Below are 22,251 nucleotides of genomic sequence, written 5' to 3'. Positions count from 1 at the left end.
CGGGTACTACGCGCTCGCTGGCTGCAAAATGCATCTCTGCAGTCGCCTTCAGGGGACTGACAGAGCGAAGCATTGGCGGCATAAATATATATGCCGCTAGACCGGGAATCGAACTCCGGTCTCCCATGCGGAAAAACCTATAATTCCACCACTGAGCCACAGGGGGATACAGGCTTTTGAAAGCGGCGTCAACATGTATTCTTCGGCGTTTGCTGGCAGGCAAGCGTGTTATAACAGACTCACTTGCTGCAATAATATTTCCAGTCGCCGAACAGGGAACTGAGAAATGTGAGAGAAAAGAGGTCAGACCGACCAACGGCGGGACTAAGAACACTCTTTTCTCCTTCGCCGGTGAATGACGCGTGCAGAGGCAGGGTAGCTTTTCTTGTAACGTAAAGAAAAACTAATCCCGCCATCCGCTTCCAGGAAGGGCGGCCTCGGAAAGGATGCCCGGCGAGTCCTCAGAGTCACCGTAGGCAATTGGCTCGGAGTGAAGGCGTTTCGCCGTCAGCGAGCGCGAGCGCTGCATGAGAAGGCATCTTGAAAAAGACGCAGCTCTTTTAGGGGTGAGTGTTGCAAAGCGAACACACACACACACACAAGAACAATAGAATGGAAAGGATATGGCGTCGGAAAGCGCAGCAGGTACGGCGGTAGAAGGCGGCGTTGGCCAGCGGCTTCGAGGGCTCGTCCCGCTGAAGTGCTTGCATCAGACGACGCGTGCTTCCTCGTGATCCAGCGATGCGTGAGCTTCGCTGAAGAGATGAAAATCAAGTGAATCAGCCTTTTCGAGCTCCTTTTATAGAGGTTAGCCACACCCGTCTCGGCGGGAAGTGGCAAGGAGGGCGCGAAGCGCCCTCATTGGCCTGACGTCACTTCAGGCCTCGCTCGATAGGCTTATGCAGTTGCCGCAGAGCAGCCAATGAGCGAGCAAGCTGTCTCGCCATAGCTGTGTACTGCTGCAACGCGCTTTACATATATGGAAAATTAAGGATAATTTTTTGCTTCAGTATTTCGTGAAAAAAGAGTTTTTCCCGTAGCGTTTTTACAAAAACGCAGTACGAGAGGACTCTCGTAAGAGAACTTGCAAAATAGCAGGGTGTTCAAATACTTATTTTCCTCACTGTATGTACAAAGATGTGCAAACTATATACAGATATATCCTGCATTATACAAGGTGCAAACAGACAAAATATTAAAAGATGCAAAAGTGCAAACTATATAGACAAATGAGCATACAATGTACAGATAGTGCAACTTATTAAGGTGCAATGGTCTAGAATTGTTTATATTAAAAATAGATGATGTAGTGGCTTTCCTATAAGCCCAGGAAAGGTGGTAAGGTGTTCTTCATGCATAGTTAAAACAATGTCCACACAGCAGTATCTGTTTGAACAGTTTGTTGTCCATTTAATGAAATGTGTGTTTACAGAGTTTAAAAGGCATTGGTTCTATGGTAAGAACCATATATTCCCGCCACCTGTCCCTTCCTGATTCAACACAGTTTAGAAGTTTAAATATTATGTGATTGAACAAGTGTGGCTTTCACCTGCACCACTGGTGCACACCGCCATCTAATGGTTGAACAAATTACATTTGGCTCTTACACACCGGCCCCATAATTGTAATAATGTAAATTCACAATTAAACAACATATACATAAGGAGCCATAAATGTCTTTGTATGTGAATTCCGATTCAGCTTCAGTGCTCAGCCTCTAGTAGTAAACAGATTTTGAACACGGGCCTATCCAGCTGCTCTGTTTTTGTCTTCAGCTGGACTGATCGAACAAATCCATTTTTATCAGGATAGGTTTTAATTATTCTTCCCATCAACCAGGAGCCGTGAGGAGCTACAGGATCCATGATAGCAACAATATCTCCCAGGGTAAAGCTTCTTCGTGGTTTTATCCATTTCTGTCTCTCTTAGTAGTAATGGTAAATGTTCCCTTACCCATCTTTTACAGAAGAGATCTGATAAGTATTGTACCTGTCTCCATTGTTTCTTGATGTACAAATCTCCTTCATCGAAAACTAAAGGAATCATTAGTGGTTTAGGAGGAGAATATGATTAGGCGTAAGTGCCTCAAAATTGTTCACATCGTCAGAGGCTTTCGTAATAGGACGGGCATTAAGGATTGCTTCTCTCGCACAGAAGAGTTTGAAAGCTTTCATCATCCATAGATTGTTGTCTAATGGTTGAATGCAACACCTTTTTCACAAGCCGAATAAGCCTCTCCCAAATTCCACCGATATGAGACCCGGCAGGAGGGTTGAATATCCACTTAAGTCCCCTTGATGACAATGCATGCTGGATCTTGTCTAACCCAGCTACTGCTTCCCTCAGCTCCCGCTCAGCTCCGACAAAATTTGTACCATAATCTGATCTCAACTGGGCAACTTGACCATGACGACACATAAACCGGCGAATGACATTCTGACATACAGAGTCTGTATTTAAAGTATAGGCCATCTCAAGATGTACAGCCCTGCTTGCCATGTAGGTGAAAATTACCCCGTAGCGTTTAACTGTTCCTTGACCTCTCTTGATTTCAATGGGCCCAAAGTAATCAACACCAATGTTTGTAAATGGTGGTAAATCAGGTAAAACTCTCTCTGCTGGCAAGTCAGACATTTTTTGCTCTCCGACCTTTCCTTGAAGACGACATATGACACAGTCAGAGATTATTTTCCGACAAGAAGAATTAGCGTTAATTATCCAGTAATGCTTATGGAGAAATGACAACATATAATTTCTTCCTGCATGGCCCAGTTGCTGATGCACATGCTTCAAGATAAGTTGAGAAATAGCCTGGTCTTTTGAGAATATAACTGGACGTCTTTCTTCCTCAGGCATGGCAGCCCTAGCAAGTCTCCCTCCTACTCTCAAAAGACCATTTTCCAGCACTGGATCAAGCTGAAAGATGTCACTCTTTTTATTGACAGTAGCTCCTGCCTTCAATGCAATAATCTCATCAGAAAATCTCTCTTGTTGACAATACTGAATGATAACAGTTTCTGCTCTCATGAGATCATCAGCAGTCAACGATTTGCCATCCATTTTGGCCTTAATCTTTCTTGTTGCATGAGATCTATTTGCTTCAGTGTTTGGAACGTCCTTTGTACAAGTAGATGCCTGTAAAGCCTTCCTCTGTTTCACAAGCTGCATAAGCATTTCCTTGACCTTGAGCATCCATGCTACAGAGGTTTTAAGTCTTGCAAAATCAGAAAAATAGCTGAAGAACTGACTGGTAGGAGACTTTGAAACCTGACAGGCAAAGGCATGTGCAGTGCATTCCACCTCAACTTCCTGGTCATCTGTTGGTATTGACAACTGATTCATGCTGGACTTGGGCCATTCTTCTTCTTCCTTTAAAAGAAAATCAGGTCCTTTAAGCCATCTCTTACATGCTAAAAACTCTTCAGCACCAAGACCCCTAGATGCCTCATCCGCCGGATTCAAACTTAACTTTATGTGCCTCCATTGCACAACATCTGTTGAGTCTCTTATGACAGCCACTCTATTTGCTACAAAGGTGTGGAACCGCTTAGTTTCATTTTGGATATATCTCAGTACAGTCATACTGTCTGTCCAGAATACAGATGAATCCAAATGAATCTGCAACTCCCTTTTTAGCATTCTATCAACTCGTACAGCGAGAACAGCAGCCGTAAGTTCCAATCTTGAGATTGTCATCTGTTTTAATGGAGCAACTCTTGACTTTCCTAAAATAAATGCAACTACAGTCCTTTTTTCACTATTCATCAACCTCAAGTATGACACCGTCCCATAGCCATTCTCGCTGGCATCAGAGAAGTGGTGAAGCTGAGCGTGTTCGGATGGTCCAAAGTCCTTGGGCTTTACACACGGGTCTACTTTCAGTGCTGCTATACAGTGCAAGTTAGCCAGCCATCTTATCAATTGCTGAGAGAAGACTTGTGAAATCTTATCATCCCAGCCAACATTGCACTTGCACATCTCTTGGAGCACCTGTTTTACAGGCATAAATGGAACTAACCACAGACAACATGCCACGTCTTGTGTGAGGATGCTCCTTTATGGATAACCTAAAGGTAAATTTATCCTTTTCAGTGCACCAGTGCAGACCAAGTACTCTTTGCATTGGAAGATCATCTTTATCCAAGTCAAGCTCTTTGATTGCCTTTGATCTCTGTTCCTCTGGAATGCTGGACATGACAACACGACTATTACCCAACCATTTTGACAGCTGAAGTCCTCCATTTGACAAGCAGCAATGAGATTCTGAGCCAAATGGAGTGCTTCAGCTTCTGTAGGCAAAGATGTTAAGCAGTCATTCATATAAAAGTTCTGAAGAATTGTGTTCGGAACACAAGGATCAAAGTGTGCTTGATGGTCATGTACAATACTCCTCAATGCATAATTAGTACAGCTGGGCGAGGACACTGCCCCAAAAAGATGAACTTTCATCCTATATTCCATAGCGTTCTGTGTAACATCACCACTAGGATACCACAAAAAAAAAAACGCAGAAAGTCCACGTTTCTGAGAAACCTTTACCTGATGAAACATGGCTTGTATATCAGCTATCAAAGCGACAGGCTCCCGTCTGAATCTTGTGAGAACTCCCAGCAGAGAGTTGGTGAGATAGGGACCCTGCAGCAGCTGACCATTTAGAGAGATTCCTTTAAACACTGCACCACAATCGAACACTACTCTTAGAGTTTTCTTTTTCGGATGATACACACTGTGGTGTGGTATGTACCAAACCTTACCATCTTCTCATTTCAACTGGTGAGGTGGTACAACCTCTGCATATCCTTTGTCAAAACGTCAGACAGAAAAGATGTATGCTCTTGCTGATATTCTTGATTTCTTATAAACTTTATTTGTAGACCCAGAACACACTGTTTTGCAACACTACAGTTGTTTGGCTTGATGACATCAGGAGACTTAAAAGGTAAGTCAATACAATTATTACCCTCTTCAAACTTGATTGTAGTTTCAATTATTTCCATGAACTGTTGGTCATTTCTGGACATGGTAACATCATCGTCTGACAGTTTCTCGTTAAAATCATGATTGTATTAAGCAATCAACAGATCCTCTAGCCTGGTAACTGAGATCCTATTAGCAGTGACTACAGAACAGCCAGTCTTTCCTTTGTCACTATTACCACCTCTTAATGGCCCATTCACGACCAACCCCAATAGGGTCTTGACAGCATAGGGTCCCCCGCTTTGGCTGTTAATGATTTCCCACGGTTCCATAAGATTTGATGCATTGAGACCAATCAACAGCTCAACCTCTGCATTAAAGGTGAACTAAGTAACTTTTTTTACCTTAACTGAACAGCTTCGGAGTCATTGGAATGGTTATATTACTTATTTCGGGTTGAATGGTGGTCGTTTCGCACCCCCCTGGTGCCCGTGAGCGGAAAATACGCACTTGCAACTTTGAGCCGGCGGGCCGCCGGCCGCCGCGTCAGGAAGTCTCGCGTGATATCAGGTCTCGCGATGTAAACAATTGCTTTACGGCCAAAAGAAATCTGCTAAAATGCTGTCATTATTGCGCTCCCTCACGCTGTCCGAACCCGAATGAAGAAGACGTTTTAAAGAATGTCCCATCTGCTTTGATGTCGTTGATCTATAGCCTCTGGTGTCTGAGAATCACCAACGAGTTTTTACAACAGTGTTGTCAAATATCTATTCCGAAGCTGTGGGGGGAGCTCTAGAGAGAAACCTGCGAGCAAAAAGCGAGAATACAGCGAAGAAATCCCGAAGCTACTGAGTGCTGCTTTAATACTGGGAATTCTGATACTCTCCAGAGTAATCAGATCTCTAATATTTCAAGTCATCCAGAGTGAGAATGTTATTCTTGCTCACAGGCATTGATGTTTGACTATACAGCTCTGGTAAATCTACAAAGGTCTGTCCATCCAGGTATGAAATTTGAAGACCACGGAGCATGAGCGTGTCTACCGACTTTTCCTGGCCTAAAGTGCGGAGCAGTATGGAGCTTCTTGTTCCTGTAAGATTAAATTTTCTCATAAGATGTTCTGTACAGAAACTGGCTGAACTTCCAGGATCCAAAAATGCATAGGTGTTGACAATCTTGCTACCAGACTTTGCTTTGACTTGTACTGGAATGATAGACAGAACACACTCCTTGTTCCTGGCCCCATTTTGACCACACGCCTGCAAATCAGCAAGAGAATTTGTTACTGATAATGGTGGTGGTTCGCCTTTGGTTTCTATGTGAAGCAAGGTGGGATGCTTTTGATTGCAGACATCACAAATGAATGGATTTCTGCAATCTTTACTTACATGTCCAATCTTCAAGCACCCAAAACAGGATCTATTTTCTTTTAAAATGCTCGGTTTTTCTCTGTGTGTCATGTTCTTTAGACGAGAACACCTATCCAGCAATGAATGGCAGCCTTTACAGACAATACACAATTTATTGTTGTCTTTTTGTTGAGCAGAACTAGTACAGGTAGTTTGTACTTCAGATAGACAAAGCTCTGAAACAGTATGTACAGCTGCAACAGTTGCAAGACCTTTACTGGTAGATTTAGGCTGAGCTTTAGCATGAAATGAAAAAGATGCCTGTCCACTCTGTAGATCTCCAAATAATGGATCAGAAAGAATCTTTACCTGATGCTCAATCAAGTCAAAAAACATGGCCCTGTTGCCTCAATGCTCCTGTAACTCACAGGCAGCAGCCCTCCACTTTTCTCAAAACTTGTAAGGCAGCTTCATCACAATGAGTCGAAGGCTAGATGGAAAATTAATTTTGTCCATATGCTGTAAATCTTCCATTACATTAGCTTCCATTACATCAGGTTTCAACAGCTTCTCAGAAAAATTTAAAAAGACTCCAAAGCATCAACATCTTCACCCTTTATTATAGGCCAAAGCATGACCTTCTCCATATATGCTGCTGTTACTTTAATTTCACTACCAAAATGTTCTTTGAGCAGATTCTTTGCTCGATCATATCCTTGATCAGCTCTCATATTGTGACAACTACTGACTAACTCTCTTGGCCATCCTCTTGTATATTACTCTAGATAGTAAAGGCATTCTTGCTTGCCCCCAATTTTCTTTTCAATGGCTTGTTCAAAAGCTTTAACAAAAGAGCCATACTGCAATGGATCTCCATCAAACTCCAATATCCTTTGAGATATGTTATCTTGAATGTTATCTTCAGGCCTGTAGGAACTTAAATTTTGCTGCTTTGCAGATGAAGGTTTACAGTTCATTGAAGCTGGTGCTTGAGTTTGCATGTTTGATCTCTCCTATGGACATACAATCAAATTGTCATGTTGAGTACTTCCATTTATATGTTGTAAAGGCGCCTTTGGGTTAGACTCAAGCATGCAAGGATCATGGAAATGCAGTCGGTTACCATTGTCAGCGGAATCTGGCACTGAACAGTAGGAAAGAGTCTTAATGCTGGAGAATGCAGACATTACCTTGATTACAACAGAACAGGTGAGAGGGTGGACACAAAAAGATCTGGTATTATCCAGGGTGAGAGAAATGGTGCAACGAGGATTCCTGTATGAATTAATTGGAGCAGAATTTGACCCATTCGCATCAAGAAAATATTAAATAAGTGTACAGGATGGTTGTGTGCTTTGGAGGGCAGAGTAATCATTCCCAGTGTGGGTAGATCAGAAGTCCTGAAGCGACTGCATCAGTGCCACCCAGGAGTGTCTAGGATGAATGCTTTGGCCCGAAGATATGTGTGGTGGCCTAAGTTAGATCAGGATGTTGAAAGGTTGGTTAAAACCTGTCATATGTTCCAAGAACGGAATGTTCCAGCTGTAGCCCCATTGGATCCTTGGAATTGGCCTGAAAAAAAACATGAACAAAAACAATTTCATGTGGATTATGCAGGACCATTCATGGGAAAAACGTTCTTTGTCTTGATTGATGCACATTCAAAATGGATGGATGTGTATCCTCCTGTGAGCCACATCTGCTGCTACCATTGGATTTCTTATGAACCTTCCATAGGAGAGAATGGACTGTAAATATCCAGATTTTTACTTTTCTGACAACTCTGCTCCTTTATTTGCTAAAGATACTGAGGACACATTGGCTGAGGACATTCCAAGTAAAACCAATCCCTTTGAAGAAGCTGGGGATTCCTCTCAAACTTCTGAGATGATCACAGAAATGAACAAATCTGTTAGCCCTGTTGTGATTATGAGAAGGTCACAGAGAACCAGGAAATTGCCTGTTCATTTGAAAGATTATGAACTGAAGTAAAAATAAATAATAAATAATTGAATGTGAACTGTTATTGGAAAATTGTAAAAAGAAAAGAAAAATCTGTCAACTGTGACAATTTGTGTGTGTGTAACTGTAGTGTGGTTACATGATAGTTGAATGAAGTTCATAACATTGTGATGATTATGGAAGAAATATTGTAAACTTGGGGGAAAGGGGATGTTGTAGAGTGAGCTTTTGTATATCGACCTGTAGGGGGCAATCTAATGCCTTTCGACTTGGCTTAAAAGTAAGAAAGAAGAACCTGTTATGTGTGCATATGGAATCCACCTGTGATGTTATAAAGGGTGCTTCTCAATTCTTAATCCTTTGTGTGATCCTCTGTGAATCCTTGTTTCCTTTCCTCGCGTCTTAGCTCCACCCCTTCAGGATGCGAGGGAAGGATGCAAGGAAAAGACGTGAGGATGGAGGAATCGAAGGAGAGCTTATTTGTATATTGAAATATATTTTTGATCCCTCGAGCGTCACTTCACTGCGTCATCAGCTGCGCTCAAAGGATCTGCCCTTATGTTGTTAAAATTTGGTTATTTAAGAAATTAATAAATAATTAAGATAAAGCAAGATGCCCTGTTGATAAATGTGATATATGATTTATTTAAACTGCATAGGTAAAGCATAAATGAAAATTATTGTGACTGATGTGAAGAGGGAGGAGAATTTATAAGTGCATCAGGTTTCTCGACAAGAAAGACTTCCGCATAGGATAAACCCAGTGGTTCTCAACTCCAGTCCTCGGGACCCACTGCTCTGCACATTTTGTATGTCTCCCTTATTTAACACACCTGAACCAGATCATCAGCTCATTAGGAGAGACTCCATGAACTGAACTGAGTGTGTCAGATAAGAGAGACATACAAAATGTGCAGAGCAGTGGGTCCCGAGGACTGGAGTTGAGAACCACTGGGATAAACCTGTGCATCCTCGCTCATAGCTCCTCTGGAAGCTTCCTCACTCGTTCCTCACCTCCTCACGGTGCAATTAGAGAATTGAGATGTCCTTCAAGATGGCTGAATTCGATCCGTTTCCAAGTCATAGGATGGAGGACGGAGGAGCGAGGAAACGAGGAGGGATATTGAGAAGCACCCCAAGTGTAGCCTACTGCTTGCTGCTGATTTCCTGAGTAAAATGAACAGATCGCAAGTTATTACAGGCAAAATATTCATCCAAACAAAGACCTCTATATGCACTGAATTAATAATCAATTATAAATGTGTTCAGCATTCTGCATCAAATATTTTTTGGAATTTCTAAACTATTTTAAGTCGTAAAGTGAGCAGGATATGTTCAAATGTAGCGCATGGATTCGGCAGGCATGTTCCTTCACGATACTAAGCTGGGCTTTTCACGTTACCTTGCGTAAACCTTGCTTCAGAACAAGAGACGCTATTAGTCTGCTTCAGCGTCTATGTCTCTGCATCAGTTCAGTATCTTGTTGGCATGTCTGTTCTTCCTATGTGGAGTAGTGTATCAAATGAATGAAAGTATAAACCATTTAGTTTAAAATAGCTCATGTGAATACCTTTTATATACAGTATTTCTGTTTTATGTTTGTTCTGAGAATAGACATTACTTTGTTTTCCTCACTGGAATTACTAACTTGCAATATTCTAAAACAACATTCATATGCAACACATAATACATTAAGGCAATTATAAGATGGCTTTCTATGCGTTTGTCGTGTACTAAAGAATTCTGAACATTAGAGTTCTGCCAAAAGTGTGACTGATGTGTTCAGCTGTCAGGTTTAGAGAAGACTCAAACAGGTGAGTAAATATAAACAATGTTTACTGAGAACAGAAGCACAGAACCAGCAGATGTAATGGTGAGTAGGTCATGCAAACTTGAGCTGAAGATAGAACTTAGCTGAATAGTAATATGTCTTTGCAGGTGGAGTGGAAACCAGAGTGGTGAACAGATGATGAAGATGATCAACGGAGATGGCAGATCGGAATGAAGACTGAAGATGAGTATCTCAGGTTGGTAGATCAGGTAAGTAACAGGTAGTGAGTCTTGTGCGTAAAGACGAGACCAGACACTGAACAGAAGGTGAAGGGTTGTATATAAAGGGAGTGAATGATGAGGTGATGATGAGGTGCAGGTGTGGTGAATCAGTATTCCGGGGAGAGTGAACGAGTCGGCGGAGTGTGCAGATCTGGTGGATCCCTGACATCAGCGATTAGAATATAAAGCTTACAAAATGTTTATCATAAACTAGCGCTGAGACCCAGAATTTGCACCAACCTGAATTTATGGACCAGGAGCCGCTACTCTGGTAAGCAATGGAGTATGCCTACATCCAAACTGGAACACAGCCCAGCTCAGAGATCCACTCGTTGACGATCACAAGTTGACATGATTGGTTACAATGTAGTTTGTGACGTCAGTAACACCAGCGATTTCAAACTGCGTGTTTGAGACTGTCTTTCGTTCACTACAGTTTTAAGGAGAAAATCCTCAACAATGGTGTTGACTAATGAATTTACGCATGGTTTGACTTAAAGCATATTAAAAACACAATAGACATACAAACAATATTGAAACCTTGATTTTCAACACAGGAGAACTTTAATGGAAAACTGAGTGGCGCTCTGTGGCTAGGCATGTTTTTGAACAGCCTCCTGCAATCAGAACTGGGCGATGCCGGTGTGTGTATATTCATAAAAATGTGTTGTGTTAGAATTTTAAAGACACGGCTTTGCACTTCTCGTCCTATGTGCAACCCTTCACTCACTGAACCCTGCAATCGTCAGCTGAAATCCAATCAAAATTTCAATCATGCTTACGGTTTCTGAAAATGCTCAATGATTGGGCTGTATCAAACTCACTTGACGTAGGCCATTGAATTCATAATAATGGGCGAGTTGATGTCACAGTAATGTCTCGAGAATATGAAAGCAGATCTCAAATGAGAGAAAAATAAAGTGAAACGTCAGTCAAATTGATTTGAATGCATGGCCTAGATAAAGATGGAGATGATGGCGAAGGACAAAGGCATTTACCACCAGTTATTGGTAGGTGTAGGCCATATGCTAGCAGAATACAATAGGCTATAATTAGTCAAATAATTTACTCCTTTTTCAACTTAATAGCATAGTTGAGCTCCCATAGTTCGTCACCTTGTCTAAAAAAGCAGCTTTTTAAACTTTACCAGTCACAAATGCATATAATTTGTTTCAAAGTTGTCATGAAAAAAAAAAAAAAAAAAAACACAACTGCTCGGCAATAGCACAAGAAAGATAATCGCATGTCAAAGGAAAGTGATGTAGCCTACTGAGGGAGTTTCCAGCATCATAAGGGATTTTTCATCCTGAAAAAGCTTAAGAAAACCTTGTTAGGTATAGTCCCAATGATCTGATTACTTTTTCAGCATTAAAAATGTTCAGAAAGTAAAATTTTTGTATATTTTTATACGTAGTCTATTTATAAGGGAAACAGTGAAATTTAGTATATAAAAGTTTTATTGCATTTATTTCTGCAAAACAAAAGGATGATTTGATAAGACAAAGCCGATGTAGGCAGTAGTTATAAGTGTAAGTAGCCTATATGCAAATAGTTCGGACTATGTGCCAAATAATATGAACTTTATGCAGCTTTGATAATGGCATTTATTCATGTGAAACAAAAGGCTGATAACTTGCACTTTGTGATTGAGAGAATGTAGATAATAGTTCTGTTGGATGAAGGGCCCCAAAGCCCATGGGGCCCCTTATAGTCTTAATGCGGCCCTGCCAATACCGCATCAATAGTTACTGTAAACCTTTATTTTTGCATGATGCTGCATGCACGCCACTAGGTGTCAGTATAAGTAAGTGTACACTGAAAATCAAAATTCTGTCATTTATTTATTCACCCTCAAGTTGTTTCAAACCTGTATGAATTTATTTGTTCTGTTGAACACAATAGAAGATATTTTGAAGAATATGGGTAACCAAACAATACTATGAAAAAAAAATACTATGGAAGTCAATGGTGCCTCAGAACTGCTTGGTTACAAACATTCTTCAAAAGATCTTCCTTTGTGTTCATCAGAACAAACAAATTTATACATGTCTGGGACAACTTGAGGGTGAGTAAATGATGACAGAATGTTTCTATTATTAAGGATTAAACTATCCCTTTAACGCAGTTGAGGTTGAGGAACATCTACTGGTCATTTGTTTGTGAGTTAATCAGAGTCTGATATTGATATAAATAATTAGTAATTATAGTGTATATATATATATATATATATATATATATATATATATATATTGTTCCTCAAATGTCTTTATTTACAGATTTATTTCTTGTGTTTCTTAGAATGGCCAGTTTGCATGATCAACAACATTGGCATTACATATATCATTCAGTGGCACATGCCACTGGAATACTGATGTGCCACAAAATGACTTTAATGTTTAATTGACATTTATTTAAAAATTTCAGTATTTTTTGTCACAATTATGTCAGTATAGCTGCTCAGTACATCTGTCAGTCACTATACCGGAGGTGTCACAACCCAACATATGGCGACATGTTCCACGACTGTCAGTGTCAGAGTGTCAGTGTTCTGGGATAATGTCAGTGGCACATGCCACAAGTTTTAAGTGACACATGCAACTATCCACTGACACATGCCTATGAAGACCGGATGTGCCAATAAGCATGCATCAGATGCTACGTTACTTATTGTTAATACCGCCTCTCTCTAAAACCATAGTAGATTAATATAAAATCTCTTTCATATAGTGTTAAGAAGCCTTCACAATCTTTTCAGAATTATTTTCTTTTCTAATGCTTTACATTCGTGACTAATACTATTTTTTCATAGTTCTGTTGTAGTAACATTTAACTTATTTATTAACTTATATGGCATTCTGGTGGAAAATAGGCTATGGTTAACAAACATGATACATTTTTATAATATGGCATAAGAAACCATGTTTTATTTAATCTGCTTGCAATTTGATATTACATTATTAAAATAATTAAATGTGTATTATTATAAGAATACTCTCAACCAGAATTCCACATTAATACAGTGGGCGAAAAACAGATTGATGCTCATTCATACTGATTCATCTCTTTAAAGAGAATTTAGAGAGAATGTTTTTGGGACATTTTGATGCCATTGCTGTATAAGGCAGATAACAACTTTGAGTTTATTCCTCTGCTTGGTTTAGATTTGGGTCAAAACTGAGAAAGCAACTTCACACTAGTAAGTATCCACAGGATAAAAACCCAACTGTGTCAGTGTCTTCTATCATCTATCAGCATGTTTCATCTTTATCTCATAAGCAGAAAGGCTTGGCACCCCTCTCAATCCTAATCACATTAACTAAAGTGTCTCCTTCCTTTGTGATTGTTTTAGTGATTTGTTTTGTTTATTCATTTGATATGTTCCTCAATCAACTTGACTTCATTTATTTTGGTGAACACATCAGCACGATTCCCTTCAGATGCATCTCATCAATCATATTCAGCTTCTGAGCCCTATCTCATTCAGCATTATCACGCTTGCCCTGTCTATACACACATACAATTGCTATTCTAAGTGATTGTCTGTCTCTTGTCTATCAACTGTCCTTATCACATGAAGAAGAAAAAAAGCCACTCTTTGTTTATTCAACCTGCTCTTTACATTTTATCCACTACTTGGCCAGCAATATGGCAGATTGAATTATTGAATGATAGAGCTGCTTTGATTGCATTGGTTGCTGCCCTTTCAAATAGGCTATATTTTTTTCACCAACACTATGCAGGTGTCAGAATTTGTTCCCTGTGTAACGTTATTGGAATCAGATCTTGACCAAACTTGTCTTTTCTTTGGAAAATTACCAGTCTTACCATCATAGTGTAGGTGGGATGTTTGGTTAAATATGGGATGGGGAATGTTAAATGCCATACGTTTTTATGGAGCAGTCTGTCTGTCTGTCTGTCTGTCTTTTTACTAAATGCATTAAAAACTAATATTGTATTAAATACGTTAAAAATAAAAATATGAATGAATAAACGAATACACTAATCTAAAAACTTCTAATTTAAAAACAAAACAAAAAAACTTCTAATTAATTGTAAGGGGCTTTTATTTTGAAGTGTTAGTAATTCCCTTCTCACTGTTGTTTTCTGTTTCTCTCAATGCTCACGGTCACGTGTGACAACGTTCTTCAGAATGATTCAAGTTTACGCTGAATCAACACCACCAATGGACTTTAGACTGCGCGTTAAACGGCGGTGAATGACTCTGAACACTATCTGCTTCTAACAGCTAAAATGGGAACATTATGCAGAGGTCTGCATGCGTTTTGGAGATATGTGTTGTGCAGCTTCAGACATTTGTCAGTCAAGTTAACTTGATTTTAAAGTGCATGTCATTGTAAAGAACTTCAATGAACTCTCGTCGTCGTTTAATTTTCGCAAGCTGCTCTATCGCTAATAATGTCACTTGTGGGGTCTGATGAAAACACTCCGCTTCTCAGAGGCGATATTACAAGGTAAGTTGTGATAATTGCATTTGTAATGACGCAGTCTGGCAGGACTGATCTATTTTCTTTTATTTAAATTCTGCCATTATGTCTAAACTGAAACTATTTGGCTCGACCAGTTAAACTTGACAATGTTGCCTGTGTTATCATGTCACAAGGGAATTTCTGTCACTAATGCACAGCATGATGATAAGTTCAAATTATATTAAGTCACGTCAGTTTGGAAGTTTAGTAGTGCAGTGAAGATATGCATAATATCTCGCATGAGCTTTCGTCCTAATGCATGAAGTTATTGTAACTAAATAGGCTAAACAAAGAAGAAAGAGCTATAATTGCTATTTGTTTGTCCAACTTCTCTTTTCCTCTTAAAGTGATGGGGATGCAGACAGAAGCCGATGGAGGTCCATCAGGGTCATGTACTTTACCATGTTCCTCAGCAGTGTTGGTAAGAAAAAAACTCTTACTCTTTCACACTAATTTTCCTGCTTTGTCTATCCCGCTGATTTGCGGTTATGAATATGAATTCTGCTGTCTGTTTCAATGAACATTAGGTACCGATTCAATTAGAGCTAAAACCTGCTGTAACTCGCAAGATGTCTGTAATGTCAGGACATGTTGCGTTTGATTGTACACTATGCCTTAAAAAAAAGGTGTAACTAGAAGGGATCTATCTGTACGGATTTTGCAATTGCAATTATAATGTCCTATTTAGTAGATAAATTAATGTTATTCGCATTTTTTGTGTAGTACATAGTACTACTAAAGTGACAAATATATAAGTGATTGCAATGTTTTTTTTTAGGTTTTACGATTGTCATAACTTCCATATGGCCCTATCTGAAGAAAGTAAGTATACTTGCATTTACACATTCAATATTACATTATATTCAAGCTATACATTTTATAAGTTCATGCATTACTTGGGAATCAAACCCATGGCTTTGGTGTTTCTAGAAACGTCTGTTTGATTTACAAGAACAAAGTATATTCTATGCAGTTGCGATTTGAGTGAATATTATTGACATGTTATTGAAGACAAATATCCAAAAATCTCTAAATTGACCAGTAAAAAAACAAACAATGTTTTTGCCTGCCGTGTCTCGCCTTAATATTCGACAGGAACGGCGGCCATCTTGAATTTTTGAGGGACAAGCATCTTTTTCTATTAACATGTCCTTTAGAGAGTATATTTGTATCAAATTTTATGCTTGGATTACTGTTTGAATAATTGATATAATAAGCACTGAATAGCAATGGTGGCCATTTTGAAAAATGGCCGCCATATTGAATTTTTGAGTGGCCAACGCCTTTTTCCAAAATAGTGGCCCTTAGAGAGTATCTGTGCCAAATTTCATGCTTCTATACCAAAGTGAACGATTTTTTTACTAATCTGCTGCACTAGAAGTGAACATTCATTAGCATGGGAATTCTCTGTTATCTCTGTGCACCATGTGATTCCTTGGGCTATGCTTGATTTAAAAACTAGAAGTGAAAAAGGGAAGTAGTTATACGTGTATTTCTAAGAAAAGCCAAATAATCAACTAAAACCTGCTTGAATTTTTAAATTTAGCGATTCCCCTAAGAACGTTAAATATCTTCTAAAACAATATGTTGAGGTTTGAATTCTGTGATTGAGTATAGGACCTGTGTTCCTCTTTTCAAATGTGTCCTTGCTCCTTTGTGCAGACTTTGCAGAAGTGTGAACACTTAGAGCTAGGGTTATTCAGGGCACATTGCTTACTTTTTTTTTTATTTAAAGCACAATTAAGTTCGCAGATTTTCAACCTGCTTTTTATTGTTACAATATCAGTAGTATATGTAAATTCAAAATATTTGCTGTTTCTTTGTGTTACCTGGACCAAGAAATGCTGGTTTATTTGTCAGCAAAAGATGCAAATGTGTCTTTAGCCACTCCCTACAATGCTCTGGATCTTTCACTGAGAACTGAAAATGACTCTTTCCTGCCAAACGTTTACTTTTTGAATTGTCGCACCTGGTAACAATACAAATACAAAGTCGAGAAGTATTTCCGTCTCAATCGAGATGTTATTTGACTCTAGTTAAAGGAGACATATCATGCTTTTAAATTGTTCCTTTTTACATATAAATCATACATTTGTAGTCTATATAAAGCGGAACTGCAATGCTTGGGTCTGAATTCCTCATTATTATAGCTCCACAGGCCCCTTTTCTACCCCTTTTCTGATGTGCGTCTGAGAGCAACTCGTTTTGGTGCGGTCTCTTTAAATACAATTGAGACACTTCATACCCCGCCCCCTCTCCAGGTTGCAGCGGTTCAACTCCACCCCGTTCGGCCATTTTTGTAGTTTGATAGCATAGATACGATTATCTAGCGGCACAGAAACTTTTTATTCACACGTTATTAACAAAATGTCAACAACGGAAGACTTGTCCAGCCAGCCTTACATGTTCGAGCCAGAGTCGGAGCCGGAGCGAGATGAAAATGAAGACGACGAACCTGTAGAACAACGTCTTCATATGGATGTATTGCAATGGTGTGTACTGTATTTACACATGAAACTTTGGTCTTCCGACCTTTTACCACCGTGTCGATTTATTTTGATTAATATGTGCGAGGGAGAGAGAGCAAGACAGCGTCTAGTTTGGAGACGGTGATGTCTTGTTTACACTTTCGCCTGGCTCTGAAGAGAGGGAGTGAGCGCGCGCGCGACCGGGTCTCTCTCTCTGCTCGTTCTTTCAGTTAAACATGCGTCCTGTAACAAGCGCGGCAGTTCATCTACATTAAACAGTGTAATGAAGCGTGTGGGTTACTACATCCAACAACCGAACATTTTAACTTACCCTCTCGTAACTTCTGCATCCTTTAGCTTGGACTACAAAATTGCAGCGAGAAATAAAAATGGCGGATTGCTCGAAGTGTTGGGCCAGAAGTCAATGTCCTTATTTGGCAGTTCCGCTGCAAATACTGTGACGTAATAGTTCAAAAAACGTCATAGATAACAGAAAAGTCGGAACAGGTTGAAAAATATTACCAAAACAGAATATAAAGATATCAACGAAGCACCTGAAGAGAATAATTTCATATTTTCTGTACTTCTAAACACTCCAAATATACAACAAAATGCATTTAAGGGCTAAAAAAGTGCATTTGGCATGATATGTCCCCTTTAAGCCTATCCAAAAGGAGCAGCCTTGGATGGCAACATGCCCAGTGCATTATGCGTGTTAAAGTTTTCCTACCTATTTGGCAAAATGAAAGACAATAGCCTTTTTCCTCCATTTTCTCTAGTAAGGTAACACCGATTCCCCCACCCCCCCAACCACCTTTCTACAGCATAGGCAGCCAAGTTCTATTGAAAGCCCAATTTGCCAGTGGTGAAGTACTCGTTTAACGCAAAAAAAATTATAATAATATGTAAATAAAAATGTAAGCACACAAGGTGAAACAATTTAACATCAGTTACGCACAACGTTTTTTTGTGCTTGCTTGGTTGCCAGAAGGCAACAGCCAACCGCAGTGTGAAATGTTACTGTTGTGCTGTGTAAATGCAATTTGGGAGTTGTAGTTTTATTCAGTTACACACAGTAAGCCTTGTTAGTCTGTGACTGTCTTGTAATCCATCAATCATGATGTGTGTGTTTTAAATTTTTTTTTTTAGATTGATGACAGTGCAGATGCCAGTTTCTTGGGATGGCTGGTTGCTGCCTATAGTTTGGGTCAGATGGTGGCCTCACCCCTCTTTGGATTATGGTCCAATCACAGGCCTCGGCGAGAGCCTCTAGTCTGCTCTATATTGATCAACGTCTCCGCTAACATTTACTACGCCTATGTCTACCTACTTCCCTCACACAACAACATTCACATGCTTTTGTCCCGCACATTTGTGGGCATTGGAGCAGGTAAATAAAAAATAAAAAAAACACACACACACATATAGTACCTGTCAAAAGTTTCGAAACATTCAAATTTTTGAAAGAAGTCTCTTCTTTATTTAACCAAAAATACAGTAAAAACAATACTTTTGTGAAATATTATTCCAAATTAAAATAACTGTTTTTTTATTTAAATATATTTTAAAATGTATTTTATTCCTGTGATGGCAAAGCTGAATTTTCAGCATCATTACTCCAGTCTTTAGTGTCACATGATCCTTCAGAAATCATTCTAAAATGCTGATTTGGTGCTCAAGAAACATTTCTTATTATTACTATACAATGTTGAAAACAGTTGTGCTGCTTACATTTCTGTGGAAATAGTGATGCTGTTTCAGGATTCTTTGATGAATGAATGGCATTTATTACATTTATTTAAAAAAAAAATTATATATAAAACTTTTGTAAGATTATAAATGTCTTCACTGTCACTTTATCAAATATATTGCATCCTTGATGAATAAAAGTATTAATTTCTCTCTTAAAAAAAATATCTTACCACAAATGTTTTAAAATTTAAAATAGAAAACAGATATTTACAATTTTAATAATAATTCACAAAAATACTGTTTTTACTGTATTTTTGATTAAATCAACCAATAAGATCAATTAGATCAACCAAAGGAGGGAGAGCATTTTCACATTTGGCTCCGAAACTCTGGAATAGTCTTCCTGATACTGTTCGTTGCTCGGACTCACTCTCCCAGTTTAAAACTAGATTAAAGACGCATCTTTTCGGCCAGGCATTCATATAATATTGTTAATCTTACAGTTCAAACTACAATCCGGCCTCTAGTTCATAAATGCCAGAGGAGAACTGGCCCCCGACTGAGCCTGGGTTTTCCCAAGGTTTTTTTTTCTCCATTAGGTCACCTGATGGAGTTTTAGGACACCATTAGGTCACTTGATGGAGTTTTTTCGGTTCCTTGCCACTGTTGCCTTTGGCTTGCTCAGTTGGGGATATTTTGGGGATATTTAATTTTATTCTATCAATCAATAAATTCCACTAGAAACAAACCTTGTTGTATTATTTTATTTTAATTTAATACTGTGAAGCTGCTTTGATACAATCTGTATTGTGAAAAGCGCTATACAAATATACTTGATTTGATTTGATTAAATAAATGCAGCATTGGTGAGCATAAGAGACTTCTTTAAAAAAACAAATTGCAATTTAATATAATGTTAATATAGCAAATACAGATTCAGTGAACAATTATTATCAAGCATAAGGTAAAGTACTTTATCTGCAGTGCTAAGGTCTGTCGTTCTGTCCTGTAGGTAATGTAGCAGTTGTGAGGTCTTATGTGGCTGGTGCCACTTCCCTGACAGAGAGGACCAGTGCAATGGCTAACATGAGCGCCTGTCAAGCTCTCGGCTTTATACTTGGCCCAGGTTTGTGTGAAGTCAAAAGCATTTTACTTACAGATGGCATTTAGTGTGAAATTGGCCTATAAGAATAGTAATTTTACACCTTAGCTTGATAGTGTCTTTATTTTATACTTTCTTAGGGCTAGTTACCATTTAAAAAGTAATTAAAAGATGTTGACTGCCTTTATTTTTCAGCTCTGCAGGCTGTTTTGTCATTCATCGGAGAGACTGGCGTCATTGTGAAATTTATCCAGCTTCAGGTTAATATGTACACCGCTCCAGCACTGTTGGCGGCCTGCTTCGGGGTCATTAACATTCTACTGGTTATAGTAGTCTTGAGGTAATGATTTAACTGAGTCTTAAATACATGTACATTGTATTTGAGGTCTGTGTTTTCTCTTCAGTGCTTCTATATTTAACCCAAGCACCGTGTTTACAACAGACGCGTCACATTGTGCTGCAACAGCTAGAAGCTGTATATCCATTTGTCCTTCCTATGAGAAGTATCGAGAGTGCTTGGAGTACGTCATAAATAGAACGAGGCATCAGTTTACTGTCGGGATTTGTCGTGTCGTGTCGTGCCGCATCCAGTGTAGACAACATCACTGATTATAATGGGTTCTATTGTCCTTTGTCGTGTCGCGCCACTCGCGTCCGTTGTGGACACGGTCTCAGGCTTACATCCTATTTGACTGTACTTGAATAAAGCAATGGATAGAATTTAAAGTGTTTTAAATTATTTAGGGAGCACTGTGTGGATGACCATGGAAATCGTATCCCTGCAATTAACTACACCCCAGAAGGTAAGATATTTATTTTCTGGTGTAAATGTATTTATAAATATACTTTTCCTGTACAGTCTGTTTTATAATAATTCATGTAATTATAACATTTTATATTGTACTTTGTCTTTCTGCCCTCAGAGCGAGTAGAAGTGACTCCTGAGATAGGTGATATTGACCAGTTTGCAGTATTAACATCTAACGTCCTTTTCTTCGTTATTCTCTTCATTTTCGCTGTGTTCGAAACGTAAGTGTAGATCCTCAGATCTTGACTCGTATTTAAAGTCTAATCAGCTCATATTCATGTGAATTTGTTTGCCTGCAGTATATCTACTCCTCTTTCAATGGACATGTTTGCATGGACGAGAAAAGAAGCCGTTTTGTATAACGGCATCATATTGGCTGCCATCGGCTTCGAGTCCATCCTCGTCTTCCTGGTGGTAAAGGTGGTTTCAAAACGGTAAAAAAACTTTTTGAATAGCTTTATGCTAATTTGATGTCAGTTATTAGACTTTTCCATTTGTCATAGCTGTTTTGAAGAACCTTGAACAATCAGACATGCTTTTTTACGTCAGTTTGACACAACATCTACAGAGGTTTCAGGTTACTTCTCTTCTATTGGGAAAAGGGAAATGTTCCAAAGGCCCAGGGTATTTTGCATAATTACAGTGTAGGTTAACTACTCATAATGGGACTGTACATTACTTACAGTCTCGTTGTGACTGCAGCCATAAAACCTCTGGTTGTTTTAAGTCTTGAAACAGGTCAGGTCAGGTCAGGAAAACTTTGTCAGTTGCATTTTTTTTCTTTTCTGCTGTACCCAACAAACATGTATTGGATGTTAACAGTTTTGAACACATGACTTCCTCTTGTTGAACTTGCAAGCTGACTAATCAGATTTCAGATAAGTAAAAATCCGTTCTTTTTTTGGCTGTGTTTTTCAGGGTAGGAGATCGGCCACTGCTGCTTGGAGGCTTGGTGCTCATATTTACAGGGTTCTTTATCTTGTTGCCATGGGGAAATCAATATCCTAAAATACAGTGGATAGGTGAGATATCTGATTAAAGGCCCGTTCACACTAAGAACGATAACTATAAGCATAACTATACAGATAACTATATTAGCATCCACACCAGCGGAAGATATTGTTCTGTTTATTCCAAGTGCGTGCTTGTCTGCCGCTCCAAACGCTTGAGCTGATTGTCAATGTTTTTATTATTCATCCGCTGGAAAAAGTCATTCTGAAAGTGATTCCAACAATATCGTTTCTCTGTGCCGTTATCATATAGCTGTGGTGTGAACTCTGCTTTTTCTCTTTAATATTGAGAATGATTTTTAGAGCTATATCTTTATTGTTATGGTCCTTGGCGTGAACGAGTCTTAACTCTGTAAAGCTTGTTTCCAAATGCAAATAATTATCTTTATTATTATTATTAAAAT

General features: G+C 39.0%; 1 protein-coding gene across 9 annotated transcripts in view; it reads left to right on the top strand.

Annotated features, from left to right (window-relative positions):
* The window catches only part of mfsd8 (major facilitator superfamily domain containing 8), a 38,482-nt gene that overhangs the window by 14,498 nt on the left and 1,733 nt on the right, over positions 1-22,251 (top strand). For 2 of the 9 annotated variants that reach the window (XM_084134535.1, XM_084134530.1), the window contains 11 exons: positions 13,442-13,476; positions 14,430-14,492; positions 15,115-15,188; positions 15,546-15,589; positions 18,385-18,625; positions 19,940-20,053; positions 20,225-20,369; positions 20,774-20,832; positions 20,953-21,058; positions 21,137-21,271; positions 21,756-21,859. In XM_084134535.1, the coding sequence (XP_083990661.1) occupies positions 14,431-14,492; positions 15,115-15,188; positions 15,546-15,589; positions 18,385-18,625; positions 19,940-20,053; positions 20,225-20,369; positions 20,774-20,832; positions 20,953-21,058; positions 21,137-21,271; positions 21,756-21,859 (1,084 nt within the window). In that variant the 5' untranslated portion in view covers positions 13,442-13,476; position 14,430. Of the gene's footprint in view, positions 1-13,441; positions 13,477-14,311; positions 14,753-15,114; positions 15,189-15,545; positions 15,590-18,384; positions 18,626-19,939; positions 20,054-20,224; positions 20,370-20,773; positions 20,833-20,952; positions 21,059-21,136; positions 21,272-21,755; positions 21,860-22,251 lie in introns of those variants that run through there. The other 7 variants (XM_084134529.1, XM_084134536.1, XM_084134534.1 and 4 more) reach the window with 5 other exon arrangements.

The sequence above is a fragment of the Abramis brama genome, assembly GCF_963993115.1.
Source record: "Abramis brama genome assembly, chromosome: 14".
Classification (NCBI taxonomy): Eukaryota; Metazoa; Chordata; class Actinopteri; order Cypriniformes; family Leuciscidae; genus Abramis; species Abramis brama.
Note: the sequence above shows the minus strand (reverse complement) of the source record. Positions and strands in the feature narration are given on the sequence as shown.